The sequence below is a fragment of the Hippocampus zosterae genome, chromosome 5 (assembly GCF_025434085.1).
Source record: "Hippocampus zosterae strain Florida chromosome 5, ASM2543408v3, whole genome shotgun sequence".
Lineage (NCBI taxonomy): Eukaryota > Metazoa > Chordata > Actinopteri > Syngnathiformes > Syngnathidae > Hippocampus > Hippocampus zosterae.
The window spans coordinates 14321442-14335146 of NC_067455.1; the positions used below are offsets into that span (position 1 = coordinate 14321442).

The 13705-nt window shown below is 39.6% G+C and overlaps 2 protein-coding genes across 2 annotated transcripts in view; one reads left to right on the top strand and one right to left on the bottom strand.

Annotated features, from left to right (window-relative positions):
- The window catches only part of LOC127600853 (F-actin-uncapping protein LRRC16A-like), a 692893-nt gene that overhangs the window by 336814 nt on the left and 342374 nt on the right, over window positions 1-13705 (bottom strand). The window lies entirely within an intron of this gene.
- The window catches only part of cdkal1 (CDK5 regulatory subunit associated protein 1-like 1), a 183149-nt gene that overhangs the window by 52524 nt on the left and 116920 nt on the right, over window positions 1-13705 (top strand). Inside the window, exons 5-7 of the mRNA XM_052065753.1 lie at window positions 1773-1869; window positions 5100-5148; window positions 9708-9828. Of these exons, the coding sequence (XP_051921713.1) occupies window positions 1773-1869; window positions 5100-5148; window positions 9708-9828 (267 nt within the window). The remainder of the gene's footprint in view (window positions 1-1772; window positions 1870-5099; window positions 5149-9707; window positions 9829-13705) is intronic.

Here is a 13705-nt window from a genome sequence, read left to right on the forward strand (position 1 = left end):
TATTAATTTCAGCCTAAGTCAATAGAAGAGCAAACACTGAATTACTGATGCACATGCTGGCACTTAAATGATTTAATGCTTCCATGATGAAGCAAGGTGATTTATGGAGTGGAGACCAATTGTGTTTTAATTTTGTTTTTAAACAGATTGTGACATCCAGGCTAATTCCTCGTTTAAATCTGCAATGCTTTGAGCATTGCTAGTGAAACTTGAAAGTATATAAAGAAACATTGACTGACTGTATTCCTGACTGCGTGAGCGTTAAACTTGTTCATAGCCCAAGATCAGTAGACACTGGATCCTGATCAGTGTCTTTATTTTCATGTGCTTTAATTTTTTTCCTGCTATGCATGTCTCACTTTTTTTTAACTATGCAGATATAGATGATTTTCTTTGAGTCTCAATAGAAGAGGTGCTAAAATGATCCGAACCACAACACGCCAGCCATCTCTTTACGGGTGTTGACTTTCATCATCCACTGTGCTTTTGCTTGCTTCTGCTCTGAATTGGATTTGGCTTTCTTTACTCTGTACTTGCTCACCCACCTCCTCCACCTCAGTATCTTTGTTTTGCTGAAGAATACAAACACGCTGTGAACCAAAACACAACTGACAGTTTGCATCCAGTTTTATCGCTCCTCCTCCTCTGTCCTCTTAATTCCTCCCTCACATTCATGCGCCCCCTCCCTCCCTTCATCCCTCCCTTTCTACTTCCAGCTGTCAGGAGGCTTCATTATTAAAGATTCATGCGGGAGTCTGGGCAGCGCCTCCAAAAGCTTTTGTCAGACAGACCGAGTGCCTCAAATCTTACTGCCACTAACGAGAGATGACATGGAAACACTCCCATAACCCCCCTCCCCCCACCCACCAACACGCGCGTATGCGTGCACACACACACACACACACACACACACGCACACGCACACGCACACACACACACACACGCCCTCATGGTGGCTTCACCATGTAACGTTCTGCCAACTCTATTTATTTGTATTTTTTAAATACTGTATGTGGGCTCTTTCGTCATCGAAATAGCTACAAAATAATTAGCGTTGTCACTTTATCCATGTTGCGCTTAATGGTTCCAAGCTTGACCTGGCATTTCTAATACCGGTGGTTGACTTTCCAATATATGTACAATAGATGCATATGATGTGCTGTGGTGGCAATAAATTATATTTGTGTTGCTTTATCATCCAACTGGCATACAACTTTCGATGGTTTTAGAGTCAGAGAATAACCAGATTGACATGTCAACTCAGCGGACCTCTGAACTGTTTCACTGTGCTATAGGTTGCTGATTGAATTGACCAGGCTGTCTTTCAACAGTGCCCTTCTCCCCTTAAATCACTTCCTCTCACATGGCAAAATTGCATTTTTGTTGTCATATTTTACACGATGGTAACTCAACACAACAAAAAACCTTAAGGTTGTTTTGCTGTCCTTTATTTCAACTCAAATACCAAAATGTGTCATCCGCCTTCCTTGTAGCAAGAAACCAACACTGACAAGTGAAGGCGCGATTGGCATTTTGTCAACCATTTGAATGAGAAGATTAGTGACTCTATATTTTCCTTCCAACCTCAATTCTTATTCAAGGATGTAAACAGGCCGAGTTGTTTATAGCCATTATGTTATTTACATCAGCCATGTCAAATTGTGAATGAAATGTGAATGTTGTTGGAGCACATTTTAAGAGTCTTTTTGGAGAATTTCCTGTTCAACTGCAGTTTTCTTTAAAAAAAAATCTTGTGTTTCCATTCTTCGCAGAAAAGCCCAAGAGCAACAGAAGAAGGTGGTGGTAGCCGGTTGTGTTCCACAGGCCCAACCTCGAATGGACTATCTCAAAGGTCTTAGCATCATTGGGGTATGTGTGCTATACTTGCTCTTGATACAATTGTGCATTTGGCCATAGATGACTTTGAAGTAAGAGTCTTAATATAAACACGCTTTTGAAACTGAATAAAACGTGCTTTGGTTTACGTTTCTGGAAAACACAAACCCACACAAGGTATCACAGAACATTTCATTGACCTGGGTGGCGGCACGTTGAGACTAGTCTGGTCCCCCGCGTGCTGTTTAGTGAATCAGTAGCACTCCGCAGAAGACAGGACCAGGATCACTGAAATAAATATGGAAGGGCAGTAGAAAAGGCAGATGCATGAGAATATGGATCGAAAGAAATATGATGGAAAAAAGTCAAATGGAATGAGACATGGTGCCACATATTTACATAATGGCTACAAAAAGTCAACCTATCCCATGTTTGAATGTGGAAAAAAAAGAGACCTTTAATGGGAAATGTAACAAACTACAGACATGGCTGACTGATAAATCATATACAATCACACATAATCATATATTTTATATAAAGCATAACCACAGTGCAGAATCAGACCAATTCAAGGTGAATTCCACTGGTGTCACATCTCAAAGATTGCACATTTATGGACTGATAATACTTCCTAATAAAATAGAATTTGTAGTGGCTTGCTTATTTTTCCTCCCCCCCCCCCCCAATTAGGTGTCCCAAGACTACTACATTTATTCCAACAATCTTCTGCGACTCTTATGATAAAACCTAATAACCAATTACGGTTGACAAAGTACAGTATTTAGTTGAGCTCCTACAAATAATCCCACAGGGAAGTAACCCTGTTGCTAGTACAACGGTGACTACAGTGGACATCTTATCATGTTATCAGGTTACAGGGTGCATGAAACGGTTAATGTTATTTCTCTCTTTTTGGCTGCCAGCAGATGTATTTTACACAAAACAAATTATCTTTGAAGCCTTCCTTTATTTGCTCCTTGCTTTCTAAAAAGCTATTTATCCCCCCCCCCCCCAAAAAAAAAACAACAACAAAAAAGCAAAAACAACATTGTTGGAATTGCCAGGAAATTTAACAACCTTATGTCCAGTCCCGATTACTGTCACTTTCAGATATACAGTTCGGGAGTAGGGAACGACACATATTTTTGCATTAAATGCCCATCCCGATAAATAATGCAGTCCCATTTAAGTAAACATGCCGCGATGTAACGTAATTACATTCAAATCACCTTCAAGTGGCATGTATGTATCATATAATTACATTCAGATAAACAAGCTTGTACGTGCGAACGCCTTGAGGGCACGGCAGAAACAGCTGGGAAGTTTGTCGCTGCTGTGCCTTCTATTGTCATGAATAGATTGGATTTTGCATTGATATCGACGCACGTGCGCACACAAACGGACAGACAGAAAGCCGTATATGCATGAAGGGGCACATATGGTAACAATCACAGACCGTGGCGCACCAGTGCACGCGCAATTCTTTCATGTGCCTTCCTATCCAAACACACAACAAGAGTGACAGTTGGTGGTATATGAAAATCGAATTCAAATTACCAGTCGTGAATTTTTGTTTTGTCAATCCTCTTAACGGCTAAGTGGGGGGTGCTTTTGAATTAATTCACTCCTGTTCACATAAGCTGCGCCATGACGTGCCTTGTTTGTTCTGTTGTTTTGCTTTTCACAAGTTGGCTATGAAATGAATGACAGTGTAACTGTGTAAAAGGTACGCAAGAGTCACGCAAGCCCACCGTGTTTCACGTCTCTGAACTAGACATGTCACATCCTTTATCTCAGATGCATCACGCATCTCCACGCAGACAAACAGCTCCGGCTCTGTAATCAGAGAATTACAGTGTGCAAGCAATTGTTGTCAACAAGAGATACCGACACATGAGCCCTCTGGGCGCACATCTTTTTGTACCCCTTGCATATTCTTTGTTCTTGTCTTTAAATTTGTCCCAGACCGAGTACCATTACACTTTTCACACTGACAGCTAATGTTGTTTTATTTTACAAGATAACCGAGATGGAAGCTTGCTCAAAAAAGAACTAGTGGAATAAATGGAATAAAAAATAATACTTTCTAAGCCCTTTTGGAATTAATGTATAGTTGAACTCATTGAAAAAGGAAGTCAACGTCTTTACAGTAGTGTGTTCTGTGCGACCCCTCTCGTCGAAACACGGTATTCTGAGTTCTATTGCCTTTGTGTATTATAAGTGAAGCAGAAAATTCCACACATTTTTATTGATCTCTGGGGGAGGCCGTTTTCCCTTGTGCGTTTTGACTGAAAATGAAATCACTGTGTGAAGGTCCCACGTAACTTTAAGACTGTCAAGGCTCACCTGTTTTCTTGGTTTGGTCATGTGACTTTCGCAAGCTAATTTCTGAGACACCATGATACCATTGTCAGGCACCAGCATGTGTCAGTGCATTCAAGTTTAATTACAGTCAATATTTGTATGAATGTGTGAAAAATGAAAGTAAATGCTAATCAAATGAAAAGCAGAAAGCAGGACACTCACCGAAAGTGCCTTTTTTTGCATCAGGTGACATATTTTTTTGTCACCAGGCAAAAGTAGCTTTTTGCGTGTCATTCGTAATCTCAGCACAACAATATGGCCATCATCTCAGGACCCCCCACAATTATTTTCAAGCTTTCACTGATCCACACAAAACGGGTCCTGACCCACCAGTTGAGAATCACAAGTCAAGATTATCCTCTGTTGTCATTCCGTACTTTTTTGTTCAATACAATCTGTTAATGCCAAACGCACTACACTGCACATGGCAACAATCACACGGTGGCTTGTGTTACCACAGAGCGGGATATATGGCAGCATTCCAAGTACTTAATGGCCACTTTAAAACCTGAGCCATACCTCTCTCACATACTGTTTTACAGGTGGAGACTAAATGTACTGTTTAATGACGTCGCCTCAAACATTGATAGGAACTCAACAGCGCGCACATTCCCCACTAACAGTTGCTTGCCGTATCTACAGCATATCTAAGCTATGCTGTAGAAATTCTACCTGACAAATTTGGATTTCTGCACATGTTCTCGTCCACATTGCGACTACTAAACGCAGAAACAATCTGATTCATATCATACTGAGCTTCACTGTGCACATTGTTTGTTTGTGTGCACAGCTTGTTGTAATATATGAACTGCTTGTGTTCATGTGGTCATATAGTTTTGTTTGGAATGCGAGCATGCTCGGCATCAATCAACCTGCGTGTGCCTTTTTGTGTATTTTAGGTCCAACAGATTGATCGAGTGGTCGAGGTGGTGGACGAGGCTGTTAAAGGTATTTGAATGCACCCAGAAAGACCTGCAAATATGCACACCATTGTGATGTTATGACACCATTCAGAGACCCAACCTATTTACTTCTGGTTATTGCTCCTACTTTTGTTGCAATAATACGTGAAACAGCTTTCAATTAAATTTAATTGGATTATCTTAATGCAATGGGTGAAATAAAAAATCCCCCCCCCCCCATTCATTATTTCACCAGGGGAAACAGCTATATGTCATGGCATGGAAGCTTTTTGATTGCAATAAAAAATGTTTTAAGCAGTTACTTCAGGGTGAGCAACAAACTATGAAGGGTTACTAATGCCTTTCCAGATGTTTTGGACAATACTTTTTCATTAAAAAGAGATTTATGTGTATGTTTAAGAATAATGTTTTGAACATAGCGCTAATGTAAATTTCAATTTCCATTGTATTTCATAGATTAATAGTTAGCCAATTAAAAATTCATTGGTGCCAATAGTGGTGGTCAAAGTTGTATGAAATAAACCGCATTAATCACGTTTGGATCTTTCTTGTGAAGACAGACTCCCATGTCGGTGTTTAGTAATTATTTAAACTATCTGGACACCACAGTACTCTGCCACTAATGGAGGTCACCCAGAGTTTATTGTTGATGTCCGCTGAAGCTGTCATACACCCCCAGCTGTTCTCTTAAAAAATAACAACTGTAAAACACATTGCTTTTGTGTGCGCCCGTGCGCGTCCGTGCGTATTTGTGTGAGGGTGGTTTTCTGTGTGTGTGTGTTGTTTGCACTGCAAGCTTCCCGAACTAGGGACATCTAAATATTACAGTTCAATCGACCCCAAATTATCTGACTGCAGGCATTAAATGTATGCACAGGCAGCACGTACCTCTACTGTAAGTTGTTGACTTTGATGTCTTACATATTTTCCCTCAACGTCTTTCAGCATTTCTTTCCTTCATTCTTCTTACCCATCTGCCTTCTCATATCCTGACTCTATCCCGCCACACCTCCCAACCATTCTTCACCTTCCACCCCCAAGAAACTAATTTCCCCAGTATCATTACTGTTTTTTATGACCTCATATAAATCGAGAGCTGTTACTTCAGCTCAGAGGCCAGGAGACCTTTAAACTTGGGAATATGCCTTTTGGAATGGTAACTAAAATGTGTATGCCAGTGAATTGCAAGACGCAGTTCTCCAACAAAATTTCTTGCGGGTTTCTTGTCCACGTGACAGAAGAATGAGCTAGCTTTTATGATCTCGCTTCGTGAAGCGTGAGATGATCATTTCGGTTTGGGTCTTGGTTTAAAAGGAATATAACCGCCACTCAATAAGAATACCGTAGCACAGTAAAGCTGTGTTTAATTTTACTGAATCCTTGAACCATAAAGCTTACGTTACTGCCTGTTGTAAATGACTTCCGTTATCTCAGGTTGATTTGCTGAGCACGCACACAGGATTTGAACATTGTTTTCACATAGAATATTGCTGGATTGAGCAGTTACTGTGGTTTCAGCCTTACTTAGCCAGTTTAGTTGGCTTTCACCGGCTGTTGGTTGTCTTGCAAACAGAGACGGTTGATGCTATTTTATCCAAGAGCCCTGCAAATCCATTCAAACTCGTTCCACAGTGTGTAAGATTTGTAGTTTCCTTTCATACTTTCCAAAACTAGTCAAGCAGCAATTTTACTCTCAAGAGCTTATCAAAAAAACCCTATGCCATCCACTGATATAAATCTTTAGTGGAACTGTGCATGTAACATGACACTCATCAGTCATTGGAAAATAACTTTATATGAACAGAAATTTAAAAAATGGTGATGGATTATTCAGATTAATTTTCTGATTAATAGGTAACTAATTGATGGTCAAATTAATCGACAGCTATTATAATCGAGTAATCATTTACAGCCATTGTATAACTTACAATGACCCAAAGCTTCTGATTTGAGCCTCTTAACAGTAATTATTCATTGATGTTTGTTGTCCCTCATGAATGCAGTTTGAAACATTTACAGACATCTGCTTTCACTTTGGAAAAGAACGATCAAGCCAGTAACAGGATCAGTTACAAAAAAGCTGTCGAGTGCATCACTCCCTCGTATGATATTGTAAGATGTTTGTTTCTAAAGGTTTTTTTAAGAATAATAATAATCACTAAACAATACCAAATAAACAACAATAATGGAGGACGGTGTCTCTGTAATAGACTTAAATAAATAAATACAATTTTATCTATAGTTTTGACTAAAAAGGGGTGTTTTCTTAGAGTACTGTACTTAGTTATTTACTAATTTCTCCCAAACAAATGGATAACATTGATGATGCAAGATAATATCATTTTATGGATTAACCAAAAGAATTAACAAAATCGGTCCAATTTTCACTATGCGGCCTGATCATCCCTTTAATCAAAAGTGTAAATACTTGAAACGACTGAAATTCTGGGAGATTAAGGCCAAATTGTCAGTCAAAGAACTACTCTGAGCATACATAAACCTTTGGACAGAGTTGCTGTTACTTCCTGTATGTGCCTACACCGAGGGTTTCTGTTACAAAAAGAAACCCACATTTTCCGTCGACAAAAAACTAAAACAAAATTAAAAAAAAAATGTCCCCCGCCTACTGCCCGGAGACAGCTGGGATAGGCTCCAGCACCCCCCGCGACCCTAGTGGGGATCAAGCGGTTAGGAAGATGAATGAATGAATGAATGAATGAATATATATATATATATATATATATATATATATATATATATATATATATATATATATATATATGTATGCGCAGAAATTCCTGAAAAGTTAGAGTCTACACGCAAATAGAATCAATAGAAGCAATAGAATCAGGATATTGTGAAAATGTTTCCAATTTCTCCATTGATCTGTTTGGTTGCAAGGGCATAGGTAAGACACCCATGCAAAGAAGAAAATCAGTGTTAATAATCTGACTTCAAACCATTGATGAGAAACCCCCCGTGAAAAAAAAACCTAAAAAAAAAAATATCTCACTGTATCGCCAAAGAGCTCTCCGGCGATATGAATACCGCAGCAAGCTGTACGACAGCCAAATGTGTACCCAATCCTTCTTTCCTTGAGTGGAGTTTTCTCATTTTGCCCTCTTGTACTGGGATATTACGACCAGTCACGCCTCACCGATTGGCTCTTTGTACTCCTCAGGGGCAGATAGTAATTTTTATCTACCAATGATAGTCATGCTTCCTGCCTTGAGCCCATCCTCCCAGGAGACTCATGTAAAGCGGATGGGAGCAGCAAGACAATTCCATCCTTCAGCGCCTCCGTCTCGCACAAAGCTTTCTATAAGATGACGAGAGAGAGGAGACCAGAGCATCCCATTTCTACACATTCAGGGCTTAGCATCACTGACATTTAACTTTTGACTCAGTTATGGATTTTTATTTGCTCCCTGTGCATATTGTGCTTTCTAGATAGCTTACCCATTTTGTAAGGTAAACAGAACAGTTGCGCAGGGTTGGCAATGAGTTTTCATAAAAGACATATTTCCACAAATAAAGGCAAAAGGGGGAAAAAAGTTTCTCAATTTGAAGTGTTATTATTGTGTTAGTACAACACCACATTCATAATTTTATACGTACCGATGGATAGAAATCAAAGCGCGGAGAGTCTATTTCGCCTAAAGTGCAGTCAGTGAATACGATGATCGATCACTGCCATGCATCTTATTCTTGTTTGTTTTCTGTCTTTGTGGTGTGTTTTTGTGGTTCAATCAAAACAATAATTCAATATTGTCACATTTTGGTTTTTCGGTCTGGCCAGCAGGTGGCAGGAGCGGTCTCTCTAGCACACCTGCTGGCAATCATTAATCAATAGAGACACTATTTAAGGACTCCTACGTTCGACACCTGTTGTGGGAGTATTGTTTTTGGCATTGCTTACCTCATTGCTCATTGACTAGTGGCTTTTGACCTCGTCGTGTTTTCGCGTGTCGTCTCGGTACCAAGTTTGTGTGTGAGTACCATTTTGTTTTGATGATCTGGCTTTTCTTGTGTGTACAAAGTGTTACATTGTTTTTCGTTCGTAGTTTGTGGGCTTTACTTTCTTTTTCTTGCTCTTTTGTGCAAGCACCTTTTGTTAGTCGTTTTTGATTTACCTCCTGGTCCTCATTGTGGACCAGCGCTTTATGTTCTCGCTTATTTTCGGTTTGGACATTAAATTGTCTTACTTCGGAGACCTTGTTTTTGTCTACGTTTTTTGGATCCCCCTTCCTAACTCGGTTTACCCGAGTACGTAACAAATATATTGTATTGTATAGGGAGCCTCAAAAGCAAAATGCAGGGTCTCAGTTTTCTCTTGCAGTGTGTCTGTAGATGTGCGGTGCTCAATCGCTTGCCGTTCGATGAAGACACGTCAATTGGATTTTTTTGTGGTAGTCCACTTTAGTTGGGTTTTGTCACTTCACTTGGCATATGTCAGCTCTTTCAGTGTTTATTTTAAAATGATGCAATTGTGTTTGATAAAATAAAACGACCAACAAACCTGCAGTGAATGAGGAGACAGAGAGCTATTGTAATTCACCTCACAATTTTGATTCTTGAATACAGGTCACTCAGTTCGTCTTTTGGGCCAGAAGAAAGATGGCGGCCGGAGGCTTGGGGGAGCCAGACTGGATCTTCCCAAGATAAGGAAAAACCCTCTCATTGAAATCATCTCCATTAACACAGGGTAAGCCAAAATGGATATACAACACAGTGTTCTCCAGCAGTGATCCCGATAGTGTGTATGTGATTCAAGAGCTTGAGAGAACATTCATTACACCGCCTTCTAATGACATCAGTTTACTTTGTGTTACGTAACTTCTCAAGTAGGTAGAAGCATTGTACCTTCTTCACATGTACAGTCATGGAAACCCAGTAGTAGAACCCATGATTGACAGTTGTTCCGAAAATCATGTGGAAAGCTCCAGTTCCTCTTCATAGCTGCATTGCATCGGGGACATTCGACATTTATTACAAATCAAAACTTGACGGAGAATATATTTACACAAAGAAGAACACAATGCTGTTTATAATAATAAAGTAGCAGTCTTCATATTTGTCTTTTCAAAGTCATTTTCCACATTCACTGAATGCACAATGGTGTTGCTTTCCTGCCAGTCACTCTATTTATTGATTTGAACTTCCCTGTGCTACATCGACCAACGTGGTATTTTAGGACGAAATCACACTCTGAATTTGATGCGTTTTTATTCACATTTCGAAAGAGAACAGGATACTCCTCCTGCATATGTGTATATTGGGGATTACACCTATCATAAGGATGTTGTGCTTTACTAGCTTTTTTTTGTTTTTGTTTTTACTGCTATTAACATGAGCACACTTATAAATATTTGCTTTTGTTAAAATATTTAAAGGTTTTTTTTCCCCCTTGTATTGCTACACAGACTTTGCATTACTGGACTTAGTTTCTTTCGTCGTATGGACTTGAACTGTATGTATGTATGTAAAACAACCTAACCACTTTTGCACGCATTAATGATGTCCATCACAAAGCAACGAACGCAAAACAAGGTAGTATGCACAATGGTTGTTTGCTTTGATTTTGGTTTGCCACGTTTTTCATGTAGAGATGCATCACGTAATTCTTTTTAGTGGTTTTCTGACTTTATTTATTAACTACGTATTTATTCTCGTATCCATTGGAATAGAACTTGCCGACTAGAGCACTCCTACGTGCCCTTGGGTTCTGGACTGAAATTTATTACCGTCTAAACACCAGAGAGCCAGACATTCTTAATGTTAGGAGTGTGACATTGATGCAGTACAAGAACATTTTCCATCTACAGCACATTACAATAAATGTCATACTGTATGTAATGTATAATTTAAAGCTTGCGTCAAGTTGAATTGCCGTTTTTTGAATTCTGTAGTCAATGTGTGCACGTGCCTTTATTTTGGTTTTCTTTAAGGGGTCAGAGCGGCGACAAACAAATCCTCTTGTTTTTATTTTATTTTTTTACTGGAATTGTTTTGGTAGGCTGCGGATAACATGAATATTTGCTGCAAATCCATGCTGAACATCTGCTTTGTGTAATTTGGTCGTCATTGGTGTCCCTAATTTGACCAGGCTCCGCCAATATAAAATTATATGTGAGCGAGACAGTGCATTCTTTATATGCTCTTTTTTTTGATCATCCATTCTAAATCCCCCTCTGAAGTTGTGACATCATTGGTGACATTTGTTAGTTGACAAAACAAGAGAGAGCTTTGTGTGACACGCAAATGCAGAGCAGACCCAACTTCTGCTGCCTCTTGTGTCCAAAGAGAATTTTGGAACGTTGACAAGAGAGAGCCATTATAGGGCTTTTTCTTTTCGACAAATGTGATATTGAAACCATGCTCCAGCATCACGCGCTTCTGTATTCATCCGCAAATTGATCAGTGTTACTTGTTCAGTGTCCTAAAACGTACTACTTTCATGACAATACAATTCTAAGAAATGCATAAATACTCCATTAGAAGTAGCATTTATTTTCTCACACGTTCACTGTTCTGGTCCCTTAAAGAAATAAGGAAAACACAATGGCTATCCGTCTGTAGGTTTGTGGTTATGCGACACAAACACCGTCACAATGCAACCATGGGGACAGCTGATCTGTGCTCTATGGCATTTCGTGTACAGTGAAGTTGAGGATATACAATATCATTTGGCTTTATGGATGGATTGGACTGGATATAATCAAATCAATCCAATCCCGAACCTGTCATTTTGGCCTGAAGCAGACTCCATTCCGATGTGTTGCATGCTTACTCACATCTGTAGAAGCTCCACAAGACACAACTGCCCAGTCGGGCACGTCACAGCTTCCACACATCGGTGAGGCGTTTTCAGGTGATTAAGTGTGTCAGCTCCGGGTGAAATTCTTGGAAAGTTGCACACCAAATTCCATGTAGTTGCAGACCACTTCAACTGTTGCTCCTCCGATGTGCAGGTGGGAGAGGGAGGTGTCTGTTCTTTCTGAAGTCCAACACCATGTCCTTGGTCCTTTTCATATTAATGCAAAAGTTATCTTTGCACCAGTCCATGTGCATGATTCATCACGTTACCACTGTGTAGTCCGCAAAATTGATTTCAGATGCCCCATTGTTGGGTATGGCACATGAACTACAAATTAGTTACATGAGCATTTATAATTTTACAGTAATTTATTGTCCTTATTTGTTTGCAATTTTTATAGTTTAGTAGGAAGTCCACCTGATTAGATTTTGTCCCGTCACCTTTACTTTAAGCACACCGACCTTCACAACGCCATCATGGTGTATTTGTCCTGTGGTTTTCACACATGGGGCAAATTAAGGGGAATTTAACTCTGTTGCAGTTGATTCACAATAAAACTCATTAAGTTGCATATTAATATCATTTACACCTCTTGAATCCAAATTAGATTAGATTTCCCCCTTCCACTAAATTAGTTTAGTCTGGCCAACACTCAACTTCCCTGAGAAGTGTACAAAAGGCGCACTGGCATTTTTCCCCCCTCCCGATCCATTAGGAGTTTATTTGCTTCAACTGGACAGCATCTTGGGTGTAAAAAAAAACCACAACTTTATGTCTTTCACCAAACAAAATCTTACCATTAGAAAGAATGAGGTTAGAATTACCTTTGAGTCACTTCGCTAAATCGCAATAAATATTAAATATAACCGAACGAACACAACAAGCTAGCTCTAGATTTAAGACAAACACCAAATCGCAGTGCTATTAAGCTTGTTCATTGGTTGTGTGGTACAAATAACAATTCAATTTGGCCAGATGTTGTATCTATCTCTCGCTTGCTCATTACCAGCTGCAAATTCACATGCTCTGAAATTAGTTCATGTTCCCCTTGATCACATGTAGTTTGCATACATAGTTAAGCATTTTGTGATGTTGTTCTCGCCATTGCTAATTTTTGCCAATGCATATGCTCGAGGGTAGAGTTCACCGCTCAGATAGCCGTATAAGTATAAAAGTAAAAAGTATGAAAAAAAAGGGACTGCAGTTTTCTTTCTAATGCTCTGTTTTGTGTCCCCGTTTTAGAACATTTGATGCTATTAGCCAAGCTGGTGGATTTGTACGTCTAAGTGTGTGTGTGTGTGTGTGTGTGTGTCTGGCCCGAGGGTACTCTAATGGTCCCTTCGTACTGTGTTTATCTGTGTGTGTGTGTGTGTGTGCACGCGTATGTAGATGTGTTTGTTGTCAGCATCAACAAAAGTCCTTTTGTGAGCCAGCTGAATTGTGATGCTTAGCATCATAAACCAGGAATTTACAGCCACTCAGTCAGAATGGGTCATTAAATATGTGTGCGTTGTGTGTTGCTCTGTTTGTTTGTCAGAACCATTGCCTTTGGACTCCAGGCATTAAAAATAAGCCGTTTGTTTCACAGTAACAGCTCATTTCGTTTCATTATGGCTCCCTTCCTTTCTTTCAGTTTAGTTACATTTTTGGCATCTCTTACATTGTTTCTAAAGTCTGCTTTTCTGCTTTTTACAGTAAACCGATGACTTGCTTCATTATTTATGATTTCTAGGCACACAGGTAGATGACCAGGCAGGAAATGTTC